The 23,729-nt window shown below is 39.7% G+C and overlaps 1 protein-coding gene across 2 annotated transcripts; it reads right to left on the bottom strand.

Annotated features, from left to right (window-relative positions):
• Positions 1-23: 23 nt before the first annotated feature.
• Positions 24-22,960, bottom strand: ZYG11B (zyg-11 family member B, cell cycle regulator). Of its 2 annotated transcripts, XM_044430270.1 has the most exons (14): positions 22,824-22,960; positions 17,158-17,323; positions 15,780-16,534; positions 14,094-14,234; positions 12,671-12,847; positions 11,161-11,225; positions 10,016-10,115; positions 9,878-9,928; positions 8,310-8,471; positions 7,004-7,051; positions 5,590-5,787; positions 5,449-5,501; positions 2,768-2,865; positions 24-1,253 (listed from the first exon to the last, which is right to left on the bottom strand). In XM_044430270.1, the coding sequence occupies exons 1-14, from the start codon at positions 22,824-22,826 to the stop codon at positions 1,090-1,092; spliced, it is 2,181 nt and encodes a 726-aa protein (XP_044286205.1). In that variant the 5' UTR covers positions 22,827-22,960; the 3' UTR covers positions 24-1,089. The 2 variants fall into 2 exon arrangements, with proteins under 2 accessions (XP_044286205.1, XP_044286206.1); XM_044430271.1 differs by lacking the exon at positions 2,768-2,865 and having other exon boundaries at positions 1,090-1,253.
• Positions 22,961-23,729: the final 769 nt, after the last annotated feature.

Below are 23,729 nucleotides of genomic sequence, written 5' to 3'. Positions count from 1 at the left end.
ATATTCACAGATAGACCTCAGAGGAAGTTTTTAACCATGGGAAGTTTTATGTAAAACTTTAATACTCCACACAACAATGTCATTTACACCAGACTTTACATAGGATGTTGGATGAGATTTTGTATGGTCTTGCCTTGCACATAAAGTTCACTGCACAAATACTGACGAAGTATTTACGAGAAACAGCAAAGCAAATTAATAGTCTGTCATAAATAAGGTGATCAGATATCCTTGGTCCATACAAGCCCCTAAGGTGAGCAATCCTTTTGGTGGAGAGCTCCACAGTTTTCCTACTCTTCTGTTAAATGTACACTTATTTTTTAAAGGTGCAATAGCACTGTTTGCTCTTTTCCTTCTCTCGTCTTAAACAGCAATTCACTGCTTTCCCTCCTATGCATTTGGCTCCCTGAAGCAGAACTCATGTTTCTTCCTATAAGCAGATTCTCATCACACTATATTAGGGAAGACAGCTGATTATAAACTCAAGTGCTCCTGCTTCATAAAACATGTGAAATGTGAGATGAATCTGAAGGCTCCATATGGGTTTAGAAAGGTTTCCCAGAGAAACAGAACATCTCTGGTCACCTTACTCATAACCTGTCGTGTTTTAACGTGAATACATGACTTTGCTTTGATCTGGATAGTGCTAACATTACAAGCACAAATTCAAATACTGAGTTGGTGGAGACTTCTATTTAAACACAAGTATTCTGAAAGGATGAAGCAAGCAGAAATGATTCTCTGTACTCAAACTCACAAATTCCTAGAGGTTTCATTTTGGATGTACATTTGAAATGTACAGTCTTCATTTTTTCCATGGCCAGAGGCGATCTAACAGAAATGTCCATTTTAGGAATTTACTGTAGATCCTCATAAAAACGCTTCAGCAGAGACCATTAAAGACAATATTTGCCAGCCATAAATTCTGCCTTTTTCCACGACAGCTAGCAAAATGTTTTAATGGTAAACACTGCTGCAGAAGTTATTCCATCTAGAGATGCTTCATAAGGGATTATTAAAGGATAATTTACACACCTAATCCCTGTTACAAATTTCTCTTTCAATTCTGGCTTTGCTTCTGTCTGTTTCTTAACAGGGAGGTGGCCGCCCATGCCGTAAAATATGTTTTTCTAAGCTATCTAAGATTGAGATAGCGATTCGTTGAACATCCGGATCAGTCTGGCTGTTTTCCTTGATGTTAAACAAATGATGCAACCCGCCTTCTTCAATTAACATGCTGCAGTACCTGGCAGCTGAAACAAGAAAGGGAGAGAGAAATAGATATTAAATGAGGTAATGTATCTTGAGTTTAGTTACCTGCTTCCATCGCTTTCTACATAAAATGCTTAGCATTTAAATTCTGATTGGAAAGTGCAACAGGATTTAGCAAAATAATTAAGCAAACTGTAGTCACAGCAAGTGATCCCCAGTTTTCTTCGAAACTATAGCATCAAAAAGGTGGCAGATGCTAAGCCACCTGTAGCTGTACTCCCATTTAGTATCTGCAGAAATTAAATATATACTTTTGAAGTAGAAAATGTCTATGAAGCATCTCCTCTAGAAGTGGGTGAGGGACAGCATGTTTAAGCAAACATCACACTTCCTCCAAACTACTATCCCATCTCTTAGGGGCAGGAGAGGTAGAGGTAGCGCTGACCAAGCCATCACACTGCATTCTAGCCCAATTTTATTCCATGCTCACTTTTCTACTTCTCAAAACACTTTTTCTGTCTTCCAGAACCACTGCTCTCCAGCCCAGACCTCCTATATACCCCCCATAACCTTTTTTTTTAGAGTAACCCCACAAAACCATGATGGGCCCTAGCTCTGTAGCTCAACTTTCTATAGATCTCACATGTCCCTTGCATGAATCACTGCAATTCTTCTCTAGAGGGACCAGCTTAAATAAATTTTCTAATTTTACTTTCTGGCTTGGGGGTGACCTGGGAGAGCACATGTTTAGTATTAGCACTGCTGTTAGGATCTGAAGAAGTGTTCACTTCCACATGTTTCTATGTATCAATGTATTATCACATTTCTATCCATCCTTCCACTAAGCTAAAAGCATCAACATGCTACTTTCTCAGTTTTATCCTCTCAATGATCCTAACAGCTAAGCTCACAAAAGAGACAGTGACCTGGTTTACACATCACAGCATAAATTCCTCAGTTATTTAACCCAGAAATTGTGGGGATGAGAAGAGAGTGCAAGCTTCATTCTTGTCATTTCTGATTTCATTTAATGATCCTGATATGCAACACTAGAGACTCTTGGTTGTTTATGGGCTAAGCAACCAAGAGGTATCTCAACTACTGCCTATGGATACTTGTTAGATTAACTCTACATTGTTAATTAAATACAGCAATGTTGGGTGTATGGTTCACACATTCCACTCATCCCCACAATTTCTCGGTTAAACAATCCAGGAACAGCTATGCCATGGAAACCATGACTTGCCAGTAAGCTTCACAGCTGAGAAGGAATTTCAGCCTTGGCCTCCTGATCCAGGTCCAAGACTTCATCCACATTGGCTCCTAGAGTCCAAAATATTCAGAACACAAATACACACCTCATCAACAACTTTGCATTTTACCCAGGATAAAAATGCTAGATTTAATCTGATGCCAAAGCACAGATCCTTGCAAGATGGTTTTAATTCTCCATTTACTTTAGAAAAAGTAACTTTAATCAAATATATGGCTAAAAATCACAAGTTATCATTTCAATTACAGTTGAAAGAGATGCTTGAAATGTCTTTCTACATACGGTTTTTACTGCAAACGTGCTGCATTGCCCATACTGCCCATAGCTGTACCCCAGGAGTCATGAAGCAGCCAAGCAAGGGGAAAAATGGGTTGAAAGACCTATTCATGAGAAGAATAGTACAGGCCCAATCACTTTGGTATTTTAACACCAAGACCTCAGAATAAGCTTACTTCATCCACAGCTAGTGATAGGACAATCAAAATGAGATCTCAACTGCTTCCATTTGCTACTAATTTGACATGCAATTCTTTGTTCCAAGCCAGAGTGCATGAGAAGATCACATCTTAATCTATGGACATTAGAATTTACACATCAGCCTTCCCCCACCGGGTGCCATCCAAACGTTTTGAACTAGAAACTTCATGTCATTTGTTATTCTGGATGGGGCTGACTGGAGCTGTAGTCCAAAACATCTGGATAGTGCCTGTTTAAGGAAGACTGCATATGGGAGGCAGTCAGTCAAACATGCCAGCAAATCTCTTTGTTATGTTCCTTCAACTGATTCTACAGGAAGGCATCAGGATAGCAGCTGGCACAACTGGAACAAAGTAAGTAAAACAGCATTCTAGTACAGGAGAAGAGGCATTTTTTCTACCCTGTCAGACTAAACATGTTCCAAAGTATAGATATCACTCCATGCAGCTTCCGCCGGCATGCTCTGCACTGGGATAAAGTTGAAGGAGAACTTGAAGGAGATCCTGGTTGAAGGAGAAACAGCTATGCTGCATGTGCTCTCTTTCCTTTCTTTTATGAAGTCAAGAGTTCTATGCTCTAACACTAATGAGAGTGGGAGGGAAAGAAAAACTAAAGAGTGGAAAAACTGAGATGTGTATTGTGCATCTTTCTTCTGATTGATTTTTTAAAAACAATATTCAACTGCAGGAGGTTGCAACTCTGAGCAGATAAATGGAATGAGGGAAAGCTTGCCACTCTTCAGGAGGGAAAGTAGCTGGACAGCAGCAATTTTGAGCAATCTGCCAGAAGGAAAGGACTAAGCAGCCCCTTCCATACCTGTTTCTTTCTACTTCTGTGCTGAAGTTCACAGTCTCTATATGCTGTTTTGGGTTTCTAAAAAAAGCAGTACACTTTGACATAGAACCCAGTGGTAGCTCATTCCTCAGTTAATATTTTGTCAGTTTCACTTTTGTACCCAATGATAACATAACTAAACATTAACCAAATGGTCCCTCAAGTCTTGAACTTGAATACTTGTGGCTGCAGCTTTAACTTACTAATCTTGTTGGTTTGTGGTGAAGCTTTCCTGTGGAGACATGAGTACTCAAGCTAGTATTAGTTATATGTAAAAGTAGTAGAAGAAAAGTTGCTACCATACTGGAGCAATGATATGGGGAGTACACAGCCTTCCAAGAGATGGACAAAAGTCAGTAATGAAATCACAAGAAATATCCAAGAGAGCACCACAACAGTTGCACAATCACAATAGCCACAGGTATGTTCTCTGGGACTGCTCATAATCGCATTTTCCTATAATTTTGGCTATTAAAAAAATGAGGTATTTTCTTATCAGAAGAATAACCTTGAAAGTAGATATTGTCTTGTATGCTACAGAAGAAAGCAACAGCTTATTTCCTTTTTATTTTTTAAATCTAGTCATGCAAAATTCCCGGGTTGCTCTTGCACCCAAGGGCAATATCAAGTGGCATATGTCCTCTGAATCTTTGCTGCATGGGCATTAAGTTTGTACAAGCAGTTGCATAAGCAGTTATGCAAGCATAATGTGCAATCATTTGTACTGGGAAAAAAGCCCAGTACAAAGAGGAGAGGCAGAAAGAATTGGGACTGAGGAAAGATATAACATCACTCTTGAAAGGTTGTCACACAGAGAAAGGGCAGGTTCTCTCCTCCATTCCAGAGTGCATGGAATAATGAGCTCAAGTTACAGGAAGCCAGATTCTGGCTGAACATCAGGAAAACACTTGCCAAAGGCTGGAGCCATACATCAATGGAATCTATGACTTAAGGCAGTTCTAGACTCGCCCACACTGGAGGCATTCAAGATGCAGCTGGATAGTCATCCGTTAGGGATGCTTTACCTTAAGAGTCCTGCACCAAATATGGTATTGACCCTGATGGCTTTCTTGGCCCCTTCCAACTTATCTCGATTCTGTGAACCACTTGCACAAATGTAACTACATTAGATTCTATTCTTGTGCATAATTCGGAACCATATGAAAAGACAACCCATTTATATCTATGTATTTTTATGTGCCACTGCATTGAATCAGAATGCAAGACAATTATGCTAAAACAACAGTCCCAAAGTCCCTTCTTTCAGTAGCAGTAGTACTGAGTTCAGTAGTTTTGCAATCCTATGTATAACAACTTGAACACAATGAGACTGACCTCTAAGCAAGCATGCATAGGACTGCACTTTTGCTCTGTAATACACTTACTGTGCAAACCAACAGTGCAGTTCAACACAGGTCTATTCCGAGATTAGACTCACTGAGTTCAATAGGATTTAATCTCAGGTAAACGTGTATTGTGCTGCAGCCCAAGGGTTTCACTAGATCTTTAAATCAAGAGGCATGACTTTGTTGTAAGGCAGAACGTATGAACTTAGAGACTATGACTTTAGGCCGAAAAACTGTCATTTGTAACAGATCAACCAGAGCTTAAGTTAATATTTTTCTCAAGTTTTAGATCAAGGCTGTAATTACCTGTATGCCACCATTTCACATTCTGGAGTGGGCCAATTCAAAATGGCAGAATGCTGTAAGATAAGAAAGGAAGTGATGTTACAGTTCATGTTAATATGGCTCTACCATAAAGAGTAGGCAGTCTTTTTATCACATATATACCAGCTCTTCTAGGAGTGACGTTCTCTGGCTCCGGCTCAATGTCCAGGCTTGTTCTCCTCGCGATATCAAATGAGCAATAATCCCAGCTGCAAAGTAACTGACCTCCACCTCCACACTGTGCAACAGCTTGCTGATGTGGTCTATGAAGTCTTTCCACATTAGCTCTGAATGGAGCTCCTTAACCTCTGCTATGTTGTTCTATGAGGAAACAAGATAAAGGGTTTTCATTATTGTCTAACAGCAACATGTAAATAACCTTGTTGGAGTCATGATAAATATCAAACCTTTTTTTTCATGTCAACAAATATGCTTTCCAGGCTAAACTGGAAGTGACAATTGTATGAATCATTTAGCATTGACTTCCCCCACCCCTCACCACCAATGCCTCTCAATAAAACTGTGTCCAGGTCTTTTTGGGATTAAGAACATGGTGGCCAGGCCTCTGAGCATGAAGCTGTGATTTTGTGCCAACCTGTAATGTCAGCAAAATAGTTCTAAATATAAAACAAAGAGGCATATCCACCACCAGTCTTAAAGTTAAGGGCACCCCAGAACTGTGCCTAATTTTGGTGTACTCCTATGCCAGAACTGAAGCAACAGCCTCCCACTTTGCCACCCATGAATGGGCCTGTAAAATTGGTTGGCCCATTTGTGTACAGCCTTAAATGATGCTGGCTAGATTAGATTCATATTAATATTGGTGTAACTGCACTAGTGCAGGCTTCCCCATTCTTCCAGGCACCTGAAAATGCTACACAAAGTCAGGAGACCCTGCTGTGATAAAGGAGAAGAAGGCAAAAGGAGCTTCTGCATATGGAGTCTCTCCTTTCACAGAAGACAGATCCTTGAACCAAATCACTGTTAGTTTTATTTATTACACTTGTATATTGTCCAACAGCTGAATTCCCTGTGCTGTACACAGAAATTAAAACCATAAAACAAGAAAAACAAAAGTTTAAACTACAATGAACAACAAAATGAAAAGCAAGCAGCACTAAAAAGATATAAAATGCAGTAACATTTAAAACAGACACCGAGAGGCTAAAATGCCTGGGAATATGAAGAACTTCACCTGGCATCAAAAATACTGAAAGTAGATGCCAGGTGAACCTCTGTAAAGAGCTCATTTCAGAAACAAGGACTGCTTCTTGGTAGCTACCTACACCTCACTTCATTGGGCAGAGGCTCTAGGGCTCTAGGGTAAGCATCTTAATTTCTAATAAAACTCAAACAAATGGGGGCTATTCAGGAATAGTGTTGGGGTAGCTCTATTTTAAGTTACCAGAGTTGCATCCAGTGTAATTCACTGCATGCTGTGCTAAAAGTTATAGAGAGGAACACTTCCAACATCCAGGAAATTATTCTTATTAAAACCATTCGTCCTCCCATGATGATTTTATTTTGGTAATCTTACCAGAAGGCCAAGAACTTTTTGTTGGATAGAAGACTCAGATGGAAAAGACTGTAATAAAAAATAAAGTATATTGAATCATTCGAATAAGCATTTCAATACATAATAAGGTTTTAAGTAGCAACTTCTAAGAAGGCTCAGAGAACTATACAAAGCCTAAAAATTTTAATGTAATAATTCTTGTTTCAAAAGTGCAGGCCCAACCCTTCCTTCACTGCCCACTCCACCTCCACCTAAACATGAGGGTTTGGAATCAGGGAAAGTATGCCAAAAGGCACCTGCACAGCATTGAGCTACGTAGGACAGGAGACTGTGCTCCTACAGATGCTGGACCTCCATTCCTCCCAGTTCCAGCCAGCTTGGATGGTGGAACTTGTAGTTCAGCAACATCTGGAGGGCAACACAATCCAAACACCAGAGGTTATGATGCAGGAGGTAGTATGGAGTAGAATTTGGGATTAGCAATGAAGGGAGTGGGATGCTGGATGAGGAATACTCACTTTCTCCAATGCAATTACAAAATGCATTCATTTACAAAGGTTCTTTCTTCCTTTGTTTGTGTTGCCCTTCAAGCAATAGGCAGAAGAGCCTAACAGAAGTTATTTCCTCTCCGGCAGTAACAGCAGGATCAAAGGCAGTGAGCCAAGCCCAATAAACATAAGACCCATCTAGTCCAACATTCTGTTCCTACAATGGCCAATCAGTTGCCTGAAGGAAATGGCCAAGCAGGACTGCACCTTCTGTTGTCTTCCCCAGCAATGGGTGTACATAGGCATACTTCTGATGCTGGAGGTCACATAAAGCCATCAGGACTAGTAGCCATTGACAGTCTTAATCTTCATTAGTTTGTCCAATCCTCTTTTAAACTCATCCAAAATGATAGCAATCACTACATCTCATGGTAGCCAAAACCCTTCCTGAGGGGTTTGGCAGCAAATGGGGTCCAAGTTCTCCGAGTCCCTTTTGCCTTTGAGACAATTTTTTAGGGGGAGAAAAGTTGGAATTAGCCAAAGTTCAACACAAAGGATACTCCCTTTGAGCCCAATTATCAATGAAATTGCTGTCTTGTACCGACCCCAAAGCTAGCACCTGGGAATGCAATCTGATTTGGGGAACTGTAGGGAACCCTAACCCTAACCCCCTCCTCACTATTTTAATGTAAAGATAGGAGATCTCTACCATGACTTGAAAGCCGCCTCTATGCTGCCAAGGCACCCAGACCGACACTTGGGTATCTACATGTGAACACAGGAGTTTGCCGACAGAAAATGTAATGCACAAATACTGGCAGAAATCTTTCAGCTCTCACCTCCAAGACTTTCATGAAGAGTTCCAGCCCTTGGTTTTCGATAAAGTGCCGACATGTAGTTGGGGACTCATCAGTGAGATTCCAAAGTGCACTCAGTGTAAACTTAAGAGTAGTATCTACAACATTCTGATTTGTTTTTTGCTTCACAATTTGAAGTAGTTGCTAACAAGAAAAGAAAAAGAAAAAGAGGAGAGTACAATTGCCATATTAAACTACACGTTTGTTTCAAATCTCAGCAATTGAAGAGTCAAATAACACAAAAGTAATCATCAACTTTGAATGCAGAAGAAGCATGGGGCTAGGGTGTTAAACCCACTACTCTGTCCATGGCTTATGACCACAGAGGCTCTCTTCCACTACCACTTCTCTCCCAGCTGAACAAGCCAGCCTGCTGTGGTCACATGCAGCTTGTAGTTCAGCACATATAAGGAAAAGCAGGACAGTATTCCTCCACAAGAACACCATGAAATGTCTTGAGCTAGTGCTGGCCAGGAGTCTTTTAGGCAGGTTGCTGCCTAAAGATGAGCATCAGAAGCCAAGTGTTCCATCAAATTAGAAGATGACTGGTATGAGTGCTATTCCCATGGCACACATACGGGTCCAAAGCCTTGTCTGTGGTATGTGGAATAAAAGTAGGATAGCCAGATGTAAAAGAAGGTTGTGAACTTATCAGGTGTTGATTTCATGCATGTAGAAATTCCCTCTTCCACACAACTTTGTACATAGGGAGAAGTGTATTCTCTTTTGTATCTGGCTGCACTAGGTAAAGTGCATAGGCTGCATATTGGCCACACCAGGGTTAGGGTTAAGGTTATTATCATGCCTAGGAACATTTGAATTTTTATTTTTATTTTCAGTTTTCAAATATATTTACAAGGATTTTTATAAAATGCATACAATATTGTTGCAATTATTCATAGACTTCAATCAAACTGAATCAAATATCCAAATAAGTATTCATTTGAAGTTGGCATCTGTATGCTACTCACTCATACATCCAATGTGTTATAAGTCCTCAATCCATTGCATGGGCTGAGTGTTTATCCATCTAATTTTGTAATATCAGTCTTTTAACTAACAAATAGGTGCAGAGAATTTATTTCTCCTTCTATTTGTTAGTTTCATTGAAAAGAGTAAATAAAAGAGTATGTACATCAATGAATATTAAAGACTATTCCAATACAAAAAAATTTGTGTAATAACCTCCCCACAAAAAGACACAAGGAGGTGAGATCTTAGTCCTACTAAGTGCAACAAAGAAAATCAAATACATTTTCCCTCTGAATTGGAAGTTTAGCACCGCTAACTTCTGTCTTTGTGTTCAGGGGAAAACTGGGAAAGGGGGCAGAGGAATATGTATATCAAATTCAAATTCATCAGCATATTTTTTAAAAACATGGAACAGCATGAAGACTAATAGTCTTGCATTCCTAATATATTTTCTTTAAAAAAAACTTATCAATGTACACTTTTAATAAACTTGCTGTCAACTTAAACTTTGTTAAACTTGCTCAGTTAACCATATTTCAGCCAAAGCGAACATTTGATGTTGCCGCCACTTAGCTTACCCTGACAATGAAGAGTTCTGCACCAAGTTGGGCTGTTTGTTCTGTTGAAAGCTATAAGCAGAAGAAAAAAGGAATATCAGATTATTGTTGGAAGGGCCTTGGGAGTCAAGCAAGTTACAGGCTTTGAAGGGCTCACACCTTTGCAGCAAGAATAGAGATTATAGCTACAGCCATCCTCTGCATATTTTGATCTTCATGGTTACATAGCCACTGCATAACAAGCTTGGCAGCTTCAAACCTGAAAGGCAACAGACAGAAAGTTCATAAATCAACAGGTGGGTGGAAAATACAAACACAACATTCCACAGTTCATGAACAGCAACAAAGCAATAACTGAGTTACTAGTACACAAACAAAAGCATACCACTGAATTTTAAAAATTCAGCTGGCCTCAGGGCTTCTAATCAGCAGAATGCCTCTCCTCTGGTTCTCCCTGCCATTCATTATAAGAGGCATTCCACTCTGGGCCAGCACCATGGCAAAGCCCATTTCCCCACCTACACTAGTTCAGGGCCTTGATTTTGGCTGTTATGCAGGCTGTGCTGTATGGATTCCAATGCATCATAGACTAATGAGACTGGGAAGGAATTTTTACCATGACATCAGATTGGTGTGGGTAGCTGTGGGTTTTTATAGCAACTCGGAATGATGGTTAAGATATGATACTGGTTTCTGTGTTGAGTTGTTGTGACAAAACATGAAGCACATCTATGAAGAACTTCATGAGTCAGGAAACTGTTTTGAGAGGTAAACAGAAACGGGAAGAAACATTTGCAGTAAAATTGAAATGTGCAAGATAACCCATCCTGTGTTACGTGTCAAAAATCCCTATATATGGAATAAGTCACGATTGTTCTAGGCAGCACAATTATTTCTTGCTGCAGCAGAAGGCAGTAGGTGGATTTTCTACCCACTTGGCACTATTTATGAATATGGACAATTGTTCTAGTTTAGTCAGAAGTTGGAATACTCTTAGGCTAATCATCACTGGCATTAATTCTGAAACAAGGGAAGCCATGCGTTGCCTCTACACTATTCCACACAGCAAAAGTCATTTTTGTTAATCAACATAACACTTCTTGGTCTAACATAAAGTCATTCCACATGCTTGTGTAGAAATGTTATTTGAACCACACCAAATCTGCATCTTTTATTATGACTGGGCAGAATAACCAGAAATAAAACACCTAACAAATGATGCCTGTATTTCATGGCAAAAAACCCCCCAAACCATGAGCCCCAAATGCTATCCCCTCCTTTATAACTTGGATGGCAAAACAAACCTGTTAAATGGAACATCTTGAAGGATCCTGTCACTGCACAATGACAGAAGGCAGTTCTTTTGCAACTGTAAGGGAGCAAAGTAGCTTTCAACACAAAATATTTCACATGCAGGATTTTTGAGTCTTTCCTTCCTTCAGGATCAATCTAATAAATAGGACAGAGGAATGTGTAGTCCTACAGTTTCCATCAGTGCTAGTGAGAATGGTCAGTGGTAATGGTCACAGGAATTGTAGGCCAGAACAACAAAAGGGCCCTAGGTTTCTCACTATGTAATCATTAAAATTAAATATTCCTTTTATGAATTGATATTGTAATTTCCAAATATATTTATAATAAAATAAGGTAAAGTGAAAGGGTGTATGGGTCTTCATAATGTACCAAAGTTTACTAGACATTTCTATTTTATTATTATTTACATTCCACAATTTAGAAAACCTTTTTACAAGTGGTTTACAAATTATAGCTTATACTAAAAAAACCAATAAAAATAACACACATATAATAAAAAGAATACAGCCAAAAGAATGTATAGAAGACAGTCAGCAAGCACAGATTAAAAAAGAATAATGCACAAAGCCTTCTTAAATAAAATAATTTTAAGGGTGCAGAAAGGCACAAACTGAATGGGTCTGCAAGCCTTTTCCAGGGAGGGGAGATGTCATGTATTTTAGCAAATTTTTTCAAACAGCTACCTAGGTTCTTTATATACAAGATGGAGCTCAGATAAACTGTGGTTAATTTTAATTATGGCTAGTAGAAACAATCCAACTTCCAAACCATAGTTAAGATTATCCACAGTCAGAGGATATGCTAAACCATAATTAACATAAAAATAAAACAGAAGCTTCCAATATCCTTTTAGTGGTCACAGTGAAAGAAAAGAGAACAGGGTGGCATGCATAAGCCCAGGAGGAAGCTAAGTTTGTTCTTGTAATGTTAAACCAGAATCTTTGCCAACAATCTCCCAGATATGCTGGACTACAATTTCCATCATCACAGCCAACCACCAATACCAATGATGGCTGGAAATGTTGAGTTATAGTCTACCACACCTGGAGGGGATCAAGCTGGGGAAAACCATGCTAAAACATGGCTTAGCCTTACTACCAAACTTAAACAATAAGATATAGGTAGGAACAGTATTATATAACACAACTTTCCTAGAATTAGAGCAAACACAGCTGAACTATTGCTTGTGAAACTAAAAATTTGCCAAACTTTATGTTTAATGAAATTCATGTAGGAAGTTCAGCCATGGGCTGCCAGTACCCACATCTATAACAGGCAAAGTCTCAGTATTTTTTAAAGTGTGCAGAAATTTTTGGCACATGAGACATTTCTAAAAAGACACTGCTTGCTCCCATTCTATACAAACTAAATAGTGTGTGTGGGGGCAGGGACTCAACAACTTCTAAAGATATAGAACTCACAGGGAAGAGTGGTGTTTTTTCATTTTTAAAGTTTTAGAATACTAGAACACTGACTTTGGGAAAAAATGAAACAGCTTACCTGCTGATGATTGGGAAAGTGCTCCATGGCCTTAAGGAGTAAATGAGTGACATCTGCCAGAAGCCTAACAGGCATGCCTGCTGCCAAATCTTGTTTAGTCAAGTTAAATACACAGGCACTCGCTGCTAACTGCACTGGCAAGTTCAGAGGGTGATTTTTCATCCCAATAACTACTAGCTGAAATGAGGAATGAAAACAGCCAAATCAGAGCTTCCTATCACATATGAAGTCATCTTGTATACAGCTGCAAAGACCCTAACCAAAATGCTCTTTCATCCCAGGGTCTTATACATTAGCTGTCACATACCACCGTCCCAAGCCTATTGCGTTGTCCTTCACATTCTCAGTGGCATATGGCATAGGGTGGCCATATTATTATTATTATTATTATTATTATTATTATTATTATTATTAAAACAAGGACTGGGCTCTTTAGCTTTCAGAGTAGTGTAATAGAGAGAATTTCAGCAGATATAACCTACTGGAAGTATCCTTTGCACAAGTATCAAAAATGTAAAAGCCTTCTCTCTTTCTGCACCTGCCTACCTTACCAAAAAAGAGAGGGCAGATTTTTCTCTAGTCAGATGGTTTGCCCTGCCCCCACTCTACCCTATCTTTTTATTTCCCAAAAACTCCTTAACATAGGATCATTAAGGAAATGGGATGAGCAGGGACAAAGACTCAAAAATTGGAAGTACATTTGTGAAGGAAGCCCCTGAGTTATCGCAATCCCTCATCCTCAAAGCACACTTGAAGATACATTGTTTCTTGTACAAGTCCTACTGATAAACACATGCAGGCTATTTCCCTTGAAGGCAGGATGAAAAGTGGGAAAGAGGTTACAGGGCAGTGGGGGTGGGGGGAAGCAGGAGCAATGGACCAGTGGTAAACAGTCTCTTCACTAGTGCCCCTCCTGTCAGTTTTATAGAGAAAACTATCCCTCCACACTGGCCTGTGTACTTTACTGCTGTTTGGTGGAGACCTATATACAAAGATACATAGTTCTACCCATAGACTGGGGCACATCACGTAATGAAAAACTAAATCGAGTTATGACTATGTTATTTCCCATAAAACAAATTTCTGCCAGGAGTGTCCAATCTATTGGCTTCAAAACAGTATGTGCATGCACAGATTATATATTCTTTCAATACACATGCCTGTTTTTTCAGAGGGGCATTGTTTGTTTTTTGGCACTACATATTCTCTGCACCTCTTCAATTTGTATAACATATATAAATAATATTTACATTTTTCCTGATTTTCTAATTACCTACATTAAACATATCTTCTTTTTTCTTACCCTGCTCTGAAATTGCAAGGACATGCACACATTCAATTTGATCTGTGCTTTGTCTCAAACAGGTTATATTCACAAACAAATGCCCGCAAGGATGCCTTTATCAGTGTTAAATAGTTTTACCTTTAGAATTTCTGGTTTCGTTTTTATCATAATATGTGTAAGGCTGAAAAGATGAAAGAGAGCCTCCCGTACAAAGAATGCCCGTTCACTGTAACGCTTCAGAGCTTCAGAAATCTGAGTTTCATTTGCTTCTCCAGATACCTTCAGCAGACAAAAACAATATACTCACATTTGAAACTGTAGCAGGATATAGGCAAAATATATGTTTTCAAATTACAGAGACTAAACTAATTACTACCTTACTTAAACCACTATTTCTAGGAATTAGTCAAATACAGGACAACTACAACATTTCAAGAATACCAATAAGTTAGCCCAAGTGCTGGCTGACCAACAGGTTTCCAGAAGGCAGCATCCTAATAGGAATGGAAGCACCATTGCACTTATCAGTCACCTATCACTTGGCAAGGAATTATTCTCTTTTCAAGCAGAGACACACAATATCAGCCATATCTCAAGGCTGTGAGCCTCAGAAGAGATAGTGGGAAATGGGATTAACAGATCAACAATCCCCTTTACCAGCCAAAAGAAGAAACTGAATTGATTATAATTGCTATGGTATTGGAGCTTTGAAGGAGAACTTACTTTATACGCATTAGGGAAAGAAAAGTGAAAATGGGGTTGTAGAAGCAGCAAAAAAAAGTACTGTTTTTGGGAAAAAGCCTCTTGCTCACTGCAATATACAACATGCCAAATATAGCACATGCTATCTGAGTGCACCTGTATTTTCCTGAAATGTTAAGGTGCCTCAGAGAATCCAAAGTGCTCAAAAAAGGCCCAAGTGTAAAAATCAAAGCATAACACTCATGTTTTGCCATAAAAACTTTTCAAAAGAAAAGCAAAAGTTGGGGGGAAATAGTTGGCATTCACTAGTGCCATTTCCATTTAGAAAAGCCTTTATGCTATGTTTCAAAACTTTTCCAAAACAAAACACAATAAAACCCAAGACTGAGGGAAGCCTGAAGAACAGGTTGAGTGATGTTTCATGGTTGTACCTTTGACAGAAAGATTCTCAGGAAAATGAATAGGAACTTCTGCCTCTGATTCATGATTTATATGTACAAAATTTTACTATATATTAAGTCATATTCTGTTTTATGGTTCCAAAGAATCCTCTGGAGAACTTACAAAAAGACCAGTCACAGTAGTAGACAAACTGCAAGCTTATATGAAAATAAAACAGTGGCCAGAAGCTGAATGAATCAGCTCACTGAACCTTGGGATGGAAAGGGTTGTGAAAAAAGCAGAAAATGGTAAATGAACAAATGAACAGTTAGTGGGAAAGTCAGATACTAAACAAGTAGTGGCCTCACTTGCAAGCAATCTATTTTGAAGCAGATTAGGTGGGAGAGTTTACTGGGTGCAAGACATACCATCACCCACTCCAAGTACCACCTCTAGGAATTAGAGGGGACTTTAAGACAAGGGAGCCTTAACTATCTCATGCTGCCTCTGATATGCTTCGGTGGCCCATACACAGTGGAATTGCTGGTGGGTGGTTCCCTTGATGCTCCTGGGAGCTGGGCAAGTATCCAATTTTGCTACTTCTAAGGACTGAATTACTACTACTCCGCCCAAGTTATCTGAACTAATGCTTTCACTACCAACCAGGATTTGAAGCTTACACAAAACATATCAGAACCTATTTCATAACTAATTCAAATTAAGTGACAAATAGATACCAACCTTCAAGTTTCCTTCTCCAGTGAGAAATAAAGAATAGCCAGCATCTGTGGCTAGCAAGCCTACAAACTGCATTGCAGGTCGCTGTTTAACAAATGCTTCGACTGCTTCATCAGTAACATGTTTCCTCCCCGAGATGTCCAAAGATACAAGATTGGGCAATATGTCTTTCTGTTCTAACAAGCGAAGTGCAATATCAGATGTGAACTGCTTATCATCTGAAATGTCAAGATGATTCAGGAATTTTAACTCTCTGATGACATCCAAAATCTGAGTGGTTGTCATTTTCAAGCATTTCAGGTGGTGCATGGTAAGAGATTTGAGGCGATCCTTGCAGGCAAGCAGTGCAGTTATGTCAGTGACTGAGGTGTTCGATATATCCAAGCTTTCTAATCTTGGAAGTGAAGCCACATCGGTCAGATCTTCATTGTAAAAGAGAACATTAGTAATACTCAATGCACGGAGGCCAGTCAGTTGACTGAAGCACCTTTCATAGGGATCTTCCAACGAAAGAGTTAATGAGTTCAGCACAAGGCATTGAAGGTTTTGCTGGATCCATTTATTGCTGCCAAGTCCACTGATGATATCTGTTATAGTAATGTCTGCATTCACACCGGTAGCATCAAGCTCCACCAGCTTATGGTGGCAGAATGCTTTCCGAAATGCCACAGCAGAGATCTTGGCCTTTCGGATACAAGCTCTTTTCAAGCGCATCTGGTTGCCTCGAAAAATGCCAACAGTTGCTTCATTTAGCAGGCCTGGTGGAGTGGAAAAAGAAAAACCAGTTACAAATGTATCACAACTTTTGTTTAAAATTGTAAAATGCTACAGCTAATGCATTTCTTTTGGTCTGGGTCAGAATAAAAGGAAGGGGACAGGCTTGCTAAAGGAGAAAGACAGAGTCAGCTGCACTCTTCATTCTGAGGCCTTTCTTCTTTTTTCCCCCCTTATATTTTTCTGTACCTGAAGCAAAATGCCACTTGGGTCTTCATCCTACCATTGAGAACTATCCCCTTTGAGAACCTTATAAAATACAGAAAGCAGAGAACAGACATATGATTGACAATCAGGGAAAGGAGGCATGCCTATCTGGAGCCTGAATTGGGACCCCCAGAGAACAAGATTTGGCCCATGGACTGATATTCCCCATTCTGCAGTAAAGAGTGTGTGAACACAGTTTTACAGTTGCCTGGTACAGGATAACGTTTAGTCTAACCACACAAAGTCTGCTGGCACCACAGCAACTGAAAAGGCCCCTAAGGAATAGATGGCACCAGAACAATGCAGGTAAATCAAGAAACTGTATAAATAGCAGTCTTTCTAATATACCACCACTCCCCAGTTAGACCCAGAAGAATGGGGGGGGGGTTGGTTCTTTTACCATGAAATGCCATTGTTCGCAGCAATCGGTCAGCTACTTCTTGTGGAAATATTCCAGGTTCTTGTAGACACAGTGTCCCATCATGCCTTTCTGTACAGAACTTCTCCAGGTCAGAAGTCAAGTAATTCAAGCAGATGTCAACCAGAGAATATGGTGAAGCCTCTTCCTGTTCAAAATAAAATAAAGGCCTAATATTTAGTCGTTTTTAAAATGCTTTAGTCCATCATAAACCAAGTCCTGAAAACTATTTACAATGGGTGTGGAGCAAGCTTCCATCACTGACAGGGAAGGAAACAACTGCATGTGCAAGCTCCAACATTGCTAAAGTGATCCTTGGGGAAGACATTTGGACTCTGGGGATATTCAACACCAAACAAGAGAATTTGAATGGTAACCATTTTAAAATGCAGATGCATCTTAAACAGATGCAAAGGTGATCAAAGGATACAATGGAGATACAGACTATTATGCATCCCATCCTGGGTTCCTTGCAAGAAAGGTGGGATATAAATATAATAAATGATTCACATACTGGGGTAATACACACATTGCTTGCTGGAATGCAGTAAATATAAGCTATTGCCTTAAAAATCACTTCAAATAAAAATGCAAGCCTAAATGGTGAAGAGAGTAAAGTCCAGTCACCATGACATCTACCCTTACAGAAAAATATCAGTGGGTCAGAACTGTCAGCACCAAGGAGTATGCATACTACACTGCCTTCTAGTCACTAAAGAATATCAGTATTACCTGATCCCATTTAGCCTTGGCCCTAAATATGGGGGGAGAGCTCAGCATGGCTCTATGGTGACCATGTGACCTTTATTTGAATAGGTGCACAGTTTAGTGCAAAGATAAAGAACTAGAAGAAGGGAAAGAAGCAGGGCTTTCAAGTTGCCTGAGCAGCAGAATGAGCAGGCACTCAAGTCACCTTGTCAGTATTTTTGGTGATATGCAGCACAAGTGACTACCTTACACAGTAGCCATCCTCTGAACCCAATTTTGCTCTCCCAAAGCATCTTTCCTATAATAAGGAATTACTTATTTGGGGTCAAAATGAGTTCAAAATTAATCTCCCAGCACTGATGGAGAAGTTACCACCTTATAATGGGGGTCCCCAAACTTTTAGGGCACATTTGGAAATTTCAAAAAGTACTCCACAAAATGCCTTCCATGGTGGAGGTGACAAATCATATAATGGCTGTCATGGAGGGTTTGGCTACTCAAGATGGGGTGGAGGGAGAAAAATAGTAAGACAAGTATCTGGTAGGGAGGAGAAAATAGCAAGACAAAGTGTAGAGGAAGAGAAAAAACAAGACTAGAGGTTAAAAAAAGGAGACACTTAAGGAGGTCTGGGATGTTGAAGGGACTAAAATGGCAAGAAAAGTACTTGAGGGGAGGAGTAACAGCAAAGGGTAACAGACAGATCAGGAATGGCAAGAGAGAGCGCAAAGGGGGAAGGTCTGCACGAATGGAGGATTGTGCAAGGTGAGAAAGCAATCCTTTCTTTCTCTGCCTACTGGTTAAGAGCTAATCTGCAGCAGGTGCAAGAAAGAGAACCTGAGACCCCAGTGTTTTTTCAAAGTTTTTAACAAAAATAATTTTGTAATGGGGTTGGGTTAGAGACCTTCATGGGCACTGCACTGGGGATCCTGTCTTCCAAAACTGCCATCCTATCTACCTAAAAATAAATCTTACAGAAATTAATGGGGTTACTTCTGAGCAGACCTGTGTAAGAATGCACTGTTTTGCTTCTTTCTGATTTTTTGCAGTTATGCTGTTATAGAACAGTATTATAATATTACAGAATGAAGGTATACATCATATAAAATAGCCAAGATAATAATGGACTAAAAGTTTGTTGTTTTCTTGTTAATACAAAGGATTATCCACGATATTTTTAATTGCTCCTATCAACTATTGTGCTTTCACTAGCATAAGGAAATAACACAAACACTGTGACTCAATTTCAGTACTGACAGAAAAAAAGAGGCTCAGTGGGCTAGCACATACGCCCCCAGCCAGTTTTTAAAATAGCAGTGTCAACCACCCCTCAAACTGAAATAAATAATTTTCTGCAAGTACACCAACTTGGCTTAGAATTTCTCACTTATTTCAGCTTTAAGTATTTTATATCCTTTTGTTTTATTCATTTGTCTCAGACAAGCACAAAGTCTAAGGCACAACCAATGCAGTCCCTATTAATTTCAAAGCAACAGCTCTCTCAATTGCACTTGTAGGAGTATAAATTGCAAACAGCCCTTTGGTAAGAAAATTCAGTGCTCAGTCATTATAATTCTGCTGATCATTACTATTTTAGTAACTCTATGCATGCAATGGTAGAAGCACATTTGTACAAAACCTGTATTTTGCAAATAAAGAACAAAAACACAGGAATCATTTTACGAGAAAGGCAGGTACCTTTTCCTCCAAGATACCCTATTTGAAGCAGCAAGCTATCCATGAAGACAACATTGCTGGTGGTGTCGGTTCTACAATGACTCATTTTTCATTCCATGAGGCAGGTTGCTTAGACAATGCATAAATTTGATGTGAATTCCAAAGAAGAATCAAGTAGACTTGACCTTGGTCAGGGTGGTCAGATTTAATATCTGACAACACTTCTTGCTTGGAACTATTCTGACAAAGTAAATGTGATCTTGTCATTCTGCAGCAGGGACAGGCAATTTGTAGCCTTACAGCTGTTTTGGTCTACAACTGTCATCATCCCTCACAATTGATTATGATGGCTAGGGGTGATGGGAGTTGTTAAGTGTCATGACAAATCCTGATCCAACACAGCATTAATTAATCCAGGAAAACAACGACAACACACATGGTTCCACGCTTACATTCACAAATATAGATTGGAACTTTTACATTACCCATAAATTAGCAATGAGAAATAAATCAAAACTGAATCATTCCACTAGAGTATTATAGAAACTTTCAGAACCTTAACTCCTCCATTTATCTACTAACTGCATTCTTGAATGGAGTTTGCCAAATGTTAATGGGAAATTGGCTCATTCTTCAGCCAATTGTATGTATTTCATATTTGTTTATTTAGATTTTTCTGACTCAAAATCTACTAAACAAACAACTAAATGAACAAGAACAGCTAGACATCTCAACAACAACTAGGTATCTCTTTTCACTGTTCAGCTCCTTCCTTCAACCTTCAATGCGCTAAGGCTTATTCTTGTGCGAGTTTAGACTGAGAAATGCCCACAGTTTCTAACATACTGAAAATATTGGGAGTTCAAGAAACATCTTAAGGCCTTCTCTAAATTGCTTACTTCAATTTGACATCTTTCTTCCTGCATTTAATATCCTTACCCCTTTCTTCTATTCCCTATCTATGTTTACTTAGACTGAAGGCAGTGGTTTGTTAAAATTTTATTTTGTTACACACTAAAGCATCTTTTTGGTGCTTAAAAATAAGTAATTATAAAATGTTTAAACTATGGCAGTCATTACAGAATTTAAGATGTGATCAGTATATTCTCCATTGAGTTAACTGCATGGATCTTTCTCCTGGATAAATTAATCCAAATGTCAACCACCAGTCTGACATTTATGGACCATACATGTAGGCATATCCCCTTTTACTCCAGACTATATACTTGAGAAGTACTATAATCCCTATTAATTCCATTAATGTGGATATTCTACATATAAGCATGCAGTGGAAAGTCCACTCTTTTACCATTCATTCTCCATTTTCCACTTGGATAAGGTTTTATGCAAGGCATCTTTTATGCACGGCCTAAGGGTGTTATACAAAATTACAACACTTAAGTGTTAGGACATCTTTTGTTAACTGTTTTCTCTCACAAAGTAGCATATTCTAGACTTACTAGCAAAGATAACAAAACATTCTCAAACCCAGCAGCCTTAGGGAAGCTTTTCATGTACTTTCTGCTGTAGCACATATTATATCTATACAATTTGTGGTTCACAAAGCCAAATATGTACCCCCAGCCACATTTGGCTTCACAGAGCTCCTCTTTTTCAGCTTGCCTTAAACTGCAAACACAGGAGGATGTCAAACACCAACTAGGACATCACTGTAAAGGAGAACAAGGTTCATGTAGTACACTTAAGAATTATTTAGAAGCAAGTATTTCAACAATTGTTTCATCTCCCCATGACAAAATTGTATCCTACCAAAATTCTCTCTTCTACACACCTATTAGACAAGTGCTTTCCTCTTTTGCATCTAGTTACCTCATTAGCATACTTGACTCCACAAGCTTTTTCAGTGTGCTTTAAATGTTCCTACATGCGCTAAGTACTACACAGCAAGAGACTGATACTTCACCACAGCCATGCAGAGGGGCCGCAGCAAAATATGTGGCAATGATTCAAAACCACAACTTGCTTAAAAGAGCCAGTCCTTTAGTTTGGAATGTTGTCAGATCACCATACCACTGTTTAGATATTCTCCTTCAATATGGTTACACTGCCCAGCAATCAGATTTCAGACATTATTTGTCTTTGAGGCAGTGCAACATTAAAGCAACATATACACACAGTCATACACAAAGACTTTCCTAGTAACCTGGAATAAGAGATGCCTGACAACCAAGCATATACTGATTCAAGAAACAGTCTTTCTACTTAAACTAAGAGTAGTTGCAATAGATTTGTTGACCACTGTATTTGTTAATCAATTTGTTAACCAATCCATTGTACTCTTGAGCAGGGTGAGAAAAGGGTGCAAGTTGTAGTCACCCAAATACAAGTTTCAACACAGGTCTATAGGATAAACAATTATTCTGTGTCACCTTATACATTTTTTAAATAAACCATCTCACCTAGCAGTGTGGTTGTAATTTTTTTCTCTGCCTCAACACAGATAAGATTGTGGTCTATTTCCAGTTAGCAGTTGTGAACACAGAAGTTGGAGCAGGCATGCATCTGCTGGTCAATAGAGACTTCCCTGAACATGATGAGAATATTTATCCCCTGGGACTTCCAGATGCCCTTCTTGAGGATATATTTCAATCACTGGATTCAAGTTGTAATCCCAGGGCACCACCAATTTTAGGACCAGAACAGGGATTATTTTAAATGTGTGTGCAGCAGCCATGTCTTCCTTTTATTTTATTCTAGAATAGATGAAGCCCTCACCACTTGCTCTAGTTCTTATTGCTTCCCTCATTCCCTCCATCTAGAGTGCCGGGGGGGGGGGGGGGAGAGACACGCAAGCCTACCCTAGAGTAAAGGAGGAGGGGGAAAAAAAGACATACTTTCCAGTCACACATCTAAAGTCATGTTTGTTTTGGCCCTGATTCGCATCCCCCTAGATTCAGGTTTAAGTGAAGCGGCCACAGTAAATTCACCCTTTAACCAACCTTTATGTAATTCAGAAGGGTTAGCGCGTGGCCAAAAAAAAGGGGGGGGGTCCCGCATCTCCTCAGGCGTGTGTGTGCGGGGTGGGGGGGAGAGGAGATTGTCTAAGATGTAACTAATTCAAAGCATTTCCAAAGCAAGATCCGCATTAGTGACGGACCAGGAGATAAAAGGGGAATGGCAAGTGTATCAGATACATCAATCCGCCACTAAAGAAGGCGCTCTGCTCTGCTCTTGCTCTGCCCTCATTAAGCATGTTTGCCTGCTCTTGCCGCCTCTCGGACGGCTATCGCAGCAGCCCCACTCACCATTTCTGCACCGGGGACCCTCAGCCTCGTCCTTCTCTCCTCCTGCTGTTGCTACTGAGGGGCGGGCCCCAACCACCGTACAGGAGCGAGCCGGGCGCCCCCAGCCCAGCTGCCACCCTCGACCTGGAAGTGAATTCGCCTCAGCGGAGCCGGCGTAAAAAACAACAACCCCCCCCCCCCCCACGAAATAAAAATATACCCACACAGCCTAGCGCTCGCTTCCCTTAAAGGAGACGTGCTTGGGCTGCTAAGAGGTGGCTTTCTTCCAAAAAGTCCGGATCAGAAACCAAATGAACAATCCAGTCCCGTCTACTTCGAAGTAAATTCCGTTGGAGTAAATGGAGCCTACAGTCAGGGAAGTGGCGGAGAGAATTCTAGCCTAGGAGATCAACAGCAGGTCTCTCCTTCATGCATCCAAGGCCATAGCTCGGGATGCAGGATAGCACCTGGGTTGCAGTTAAGTAAGAAGAACAGAGTGCTTCCCCTTCCTACAGCACAGGAATTCTGAGTCAGACAGTTTCAGATGCATGCGGGTTTAACGTGTTTAACACCAAGAAACTACTTTGGCTAATGTTTGATAGAAAATCAAACATTAGCCAAAGCAGCTTTTTAAAAGCACTAATATACACAATTATACCACATCGCAGCAAAATAATAAATAGCTTAAGTACAAAACATAGTGTGTAAATAAAACCAATTGCAGCAATGAGGGTAAAAATGTTAAAACATTATGTTATATACTGTCCCATAGTTCATGGGGCTCTCTGGATGGTTTACGAAAATTAAAACCCATATATACATTATAAACATTTAAAGTCTGGATTAAACAGAAAGGTTTTTAACTGGATTTGGTGCACTGAAGGTGCAATCTAAAGCAGTACTGTTGGCTGAGGAATTCTGCAACTT

Source organism: Varanus komodoensis, unplaced genomic scaffold, assembly GCF_004798865.1.
Source record: "Varanus komodoensis strain SLA01 unplaced genomic scaffold, ASM479886v1 scaffold20_1, whole genome shotgun sequence".
Taxonomy (NCBI): Eukaryota; Metazoa; Chordata; class Lepidosauria; order Squamata; family Varanidae; genus Varanus; species Varanus komodoensis.
Note: the sequence above shows the minus strand (reverse complement) of the source record. Positions and strands in the feature narration are given on the sequence as shown.

What these genes read in the sequence shown, in the direction of transcription:
- ZYG11B (XM_044430270.1), bottom strand. An exon ending in CGTCACTCCTAGAAGAGCTG is followed by an intron (nt 5,502 to 5,589) that starts GTATATATGTGA and finishes CTTATCTTACAG; the next exon opens with CATTCTGCCATTTTGAATTG. An exon ending in TGTGAAATGGTGGCATACAG is followed by an intron (nt 2,866 to 5,448) that starts GTAATTACAGCC and finishes TCTCATGAATAG; the next exon opens with GTCTTTCAACCCATTTTTCC.